This window comes from Tupaia chinensis, unplaced genomic scaffold (assembly GCF_000334495.1).
Source record: "Tupaia chinensis unplaced genomic scaffold, TupChi_1.0 Scaffold144552_1, whole genome shotgun sequence".
Classification (NCBI taxonomy): Eukaryota; Metazoa; Chordata; class Mammalia; order Scandentia; family Tupaiidae; genus Tupaia; species Tupaia belangeri.
In genome coordinates, this window is record NW_006204412.1 from 28696 (window position 1) to 32825 (window position 4130).

General features: G+C 38.2%; 2 protein-coding genes across 2 annotated transcripts; both read right to left on the bottom strand.

Annotated features, from left to right (window-relative positions):
• Positions 1-1661: 1661 nt before the first annotated feature.
• Positions 1662-2597, bottom strand: LOC102479577 (olfactory receptor 6C2-like; the record flags this gene model as incomplete). The annotated part of the gene is made up of 1 exon (XM_006167163.1): positions 1662-2597. A coding segment is annotated over one exon (936 nt), but the record flags the coding sequence as incomplete, so codon positions are not given.
• A 345-nt stretch (positions 2598-2942) lies between these two features.
• Positions 2943-3922, bottom strand: LOC102479998 (olfactory receptor 6C2-like). The gene is made up of 2 exons (XM_014583688.1): positions 3892-3922; positions 2943-3850 (listed from the first exon to the last, which is right to left on the bottom strand). Exons 1-2 carry the CDS (start codon positions 3920-3922, stop codon positions 2943-2945), a joined length of 939 nt encoding a protein of 312 aa, XP_014439174.1.
• Positions 3923-4130: the final 208 nt, after the last annotated feature.

Below are 4130 nucleotides of genomic sequence, written 5' to 3' on the forward strand. Positions count from 1 at the left end.
TCCACCCTTAGGTATTTACCCAAAGGATAGAAAAACCCTCAGTCAGAAAAACACTTGCACATCCATGTTTACTGCAGCATTATTTACAATTATTAGGACATGGAATCAACCCAAATGTCCAAAAAATAGACCAGTGGATTGAAAAAAAAAATGGTATATATACTCTATATACTACCACTCAGCCATAAAAAATAATGAGACCCTGACATTGATATAAAGTGAACAAATGATTAGGACTTAATGCTAAATGAAGCAAGCCAGAGAACGAAAGACAGGTTTTGTATGTCTCTACTCAATATATACTGAATGCCTGCACTCTGTAGAAGAAACTGAAAGTTTGGAACATACAGTAGCAGAGAGGGCAACTGTAGATACTAGAGATAATAAGGATAGGGGTAATATGGAATGGGTAATAGAGGGAGGGAGGGAGAAGAACGGGAGAAAATAAAAAATTATGTTTAATTGACACAGAAATAAAAAGCTATTTGCTGATGATAATCTTTATGGTAATGTCTGTCTTGACTGATATGCACTGTATTCGAGCTGGAAAAAGAAATGTTGTTCACTGTAAAGATATATAGTGATTAAATATAAATTGAATAAATAAATAAATTGTAAGATAATAACAAAAATGTGTTTAGAGAGACCAGCAGATGGCGTGGTGGTTCAGGCATGGTACACTCCTTATGGTTGACCATGGTTTGATCCTGGACCCAGACCTGGGGGTTTGCTTTCCCACTTTCTCTCTCTCTCTCTGTGTCTCTGGTCAAATTAAATTAAATGAATGAAAAAATAAAATTAAATAAATAATTATTATAAAAAATCTGCTTAGGGAGTTGAAAATTGATATTTAAGATGTAGTTCTGGAAGTTTGCCTATTTTTTGAAGTCACTTAAATATTTCTTTCATTTGTCATCTGTTTTTATATTTCTTAGGAAATGCTAATTATTAATTTTAGTCTTAAAAGCAAAGTCTAGATATATTCAGAGAGTTACATTTTGAAAGAGTTTAAAAAATTTTTTGTTATAAAAATGATCTCTGAAATGTCTTTTAACTCTAAAATGAGATTACACTTTATGACTTTAGGCCTCATGTGCAATTTCCAGATGGACTATGATATCATGGATCATGAGTAGGAGTCTTATTGTTGCCCTTCACAAAGCAACAACATATAATATATGGATTCTTAAACATACTGTTTATGCCCTCTCAATATAACAGCCACAAAAAACAAGTATCATTCTCAAACTTACTGATGTATAAGAAGTGACTTTTTATTGTAATATCTTCTGAATGTAAGACAAAACTTAGATCAGAAAGAAAGAAATGGAGTGGGACCAGCAGTTAGCATAATGGTTATGTCGCTGGACTCCCATGTAGTCGATTGCGGTTCGCCTCCCGGACCTGGTGGCTTAAAACTCACACTGGGTGCATGTGCATGCGTGCTCAAGATCCCGAGAGGAGAATGGAGGAGAAGGGATTGTGGCATGACCACCCCCCCTGGCGGGTGATTTCTTGCTTTCTGTCTCTCTGTCTCTCTCTGCCTGGCGAGGCGCCATAGGGAAAAAACCCCTAAAAAAAAAAAAAAAAAAAAGAGAAAGAAAGAAATGGAGTTGAAGCTTCAGAATGTATGTCTAGGGAATCTAGATTTCAATGTTTTTCTAGTTCCTAGAGAGAAATAGAAATCTTTTGACTATGTCATTAAAGGCTTGTTTCACTTGTTTGTTTCTCAGAGTGTAAATAAATGGATTTAACATGGGAGAAATGGAGGTAGTGAGTAGTAAAACCCCCTTATTAATAGTCATTTCATCTTTTGCTGAAGGTTTGACATATATAAAGATGCAGCTGCCATAGGTGATGGAGACCACAATGATGTGGGAAGAACATGTGGAAAATGCCCTTTTTCTTTGCTGGGCAGAGGGAAATCTTAGGATCGTTCTGATGATATACATGTAGGACAAAACCACACACACAAGCGTCATGATAAAAATCAGCACAGAGCCAACAATAACCATTTGATCTATGAACCATGTATCTGAGCATGAGATCTTCAAGAGAGCATTAGCATCACACCCAAAGTGGTCAATGACATTAGAGTTACAGAATTCTAAATTTAGTCCCAAGCTAAGTGGTGGGAGGATTATTAACAAAGTAATTGTCCAACAGCAGAAGATGAGCCTTTGACAGACCCTGTGGTTCATGATGGTCATATAATGGAGAGGTTTGCAGATGGCTACATAGCGATCATAGGACATGGTGGCCAGGAGGAAAAACTCTGTTATTCCAAAAACATATGTAAAAAAGAGTTGGCATGCACAAGAATTGTAGGTAATGACCCTGTCTCCTGTTGATAGACTGTATAAGAATCTAGGAATACAGGCAGAGGTGAATGAGATTTCTAAGAATGCGAAATTTTGGAGAAAAAAGTACATGGCCGTCTTAAGGTGGGAATCCACTAATGTGAGGAGGATGATGGTCAAGTTTCCACTTACACTCAACATGTAGGTGATAAGGAGAAATATAAAAATCAGAATCTGTAGTTGGGGGTCATCTGTCAGTCCCAGGAGGATGAATCTGGTTACAAAACTTAGATCAGAAAGAAAGAAATGGAGTGGGACCAGCAGTTAGCATAATGGTTATGTCGCTGGACTCCCATGTAGTCGATTGCGGTTCGCCTCCCGGACCTGGTGGCTTAAAACTCACACTGGGTGCATGTGCATGCGTGCTCAAGATCCCGAGAGGAGAATGGAGGAGAAGGGATTGTGGCATGACCACCCCCCCTGGGGGGTGATTTCTTGCTTTCTGTCTCTCTGTCTCTCTCTGCCTGGCGAGCGTACGTACCCTATGGCAAAAACCTCTCAAAAAAAAAAAAAAAGAGAAAGAAATAAATGGAGTTGAAGCTTCAGAATGTATGTCTAGGGAATCTAGATTTCAATGTTTTTCTAGTTCCTAGAGAGAAATAGAAATCTTTTGACTATGTCATTAAAGGCTTGTTTCACTTGTTTGTTCCTCAGAGTGTAAATAAATGGATTTAACATGGGAGAAATGGAGGTTGTGAGTATTGAAACTCCCTTATTAATGGTCATTTCATCTTTTGCTGAAGGTTTGACATATATAAAGATGCAGCTGCCATAAGTGATGGAGACCACAATGATGTGGGAAGAACATGTGGAAAATGCCCTTTTTCTTTGCTGGGCAGAGGGAAATCTTAGGATCGTTCTGATGATATACATGTAGGACAAAACCACACACACAAGCGTCATGATAAAAATCAGCACAGAGCCAACAATAACCATTTGATCTATGAACCATGTATCTGAGCATGAGATCTTCAAGAGAGCATTAGCATCACAGATAAAGTGGTCAATGGCATTAGAGTCACAGAATTCCAGATTTAGCCCCAAGCTAAGTGGTGGGAGGATGATCAGTAAAGTGATCATCCAACAGCAGAAGATGAGCCTTTGGCAGACTCTGTGGTTCATGATGGTCACGTAATGCAGGGGTTTGCAGATGGCTACATAGCGATCATAGGACATGGTGGCCAGGAGGAAAAACTCTGTTATTCCAAAAACATATGTAAAAAAGAGTTGGCATGCACAAGAATTGTAGGTAATGACCCTGTCTCCTGTTGATAGACTGTATAAGAATCTAGGAATACAGGCAGAGGTGAATGAGATTTCTAAGAATGCGAAATTTTGGAGAAAAAAGTACATGGCGGTCTTAAGGTGAGAATCCACTAATGTGAGGATGATGATAGTCAGGTTTCCACTTACACTCAACATGTAGGTGATAAGGAGAAATATCAAAATCAGAATCTGTAGCTGGGGGTCATCTGTCAGTCCCAGGAGGACAGAATTTGTAGCTGGGGGTCATCTGTTAGTCCCAGGAGGATGAATCTGGTTACTGATGTGTAGTTTCCCATGTCAGGGTCCTGACTTCTGTCCAATCTGCATGTAACATGAGAGAAATCAGAACTGAGAAGAGGGTGGAAATGTTTTTTTATACATTAAAAATTAATTTACTTTTCATATTTTACTGATTCACAAAAGATCTTAATTAATCTAAGTACTTTCAATATCATAGAGCTGATATATACAAATCTATGAACACCATGTCTCCTTTAGGCATAG

Bases quoted from the DNA above. Each gene is read 5' to 3' on its own strand.
- LOC102479998 (XM_014583688.1), bottom strand. From the start codon at position 3,922: ATGGGAAACTACACATCAGTAACCAGATTCA. The intron at 3,851-3,891 runs TCCTCCTGGGAC...CTACAAATTCTG, and splicing joins CACATCAGTAACCAGATTCA to TCCTCCTGGGACTGACAGAT.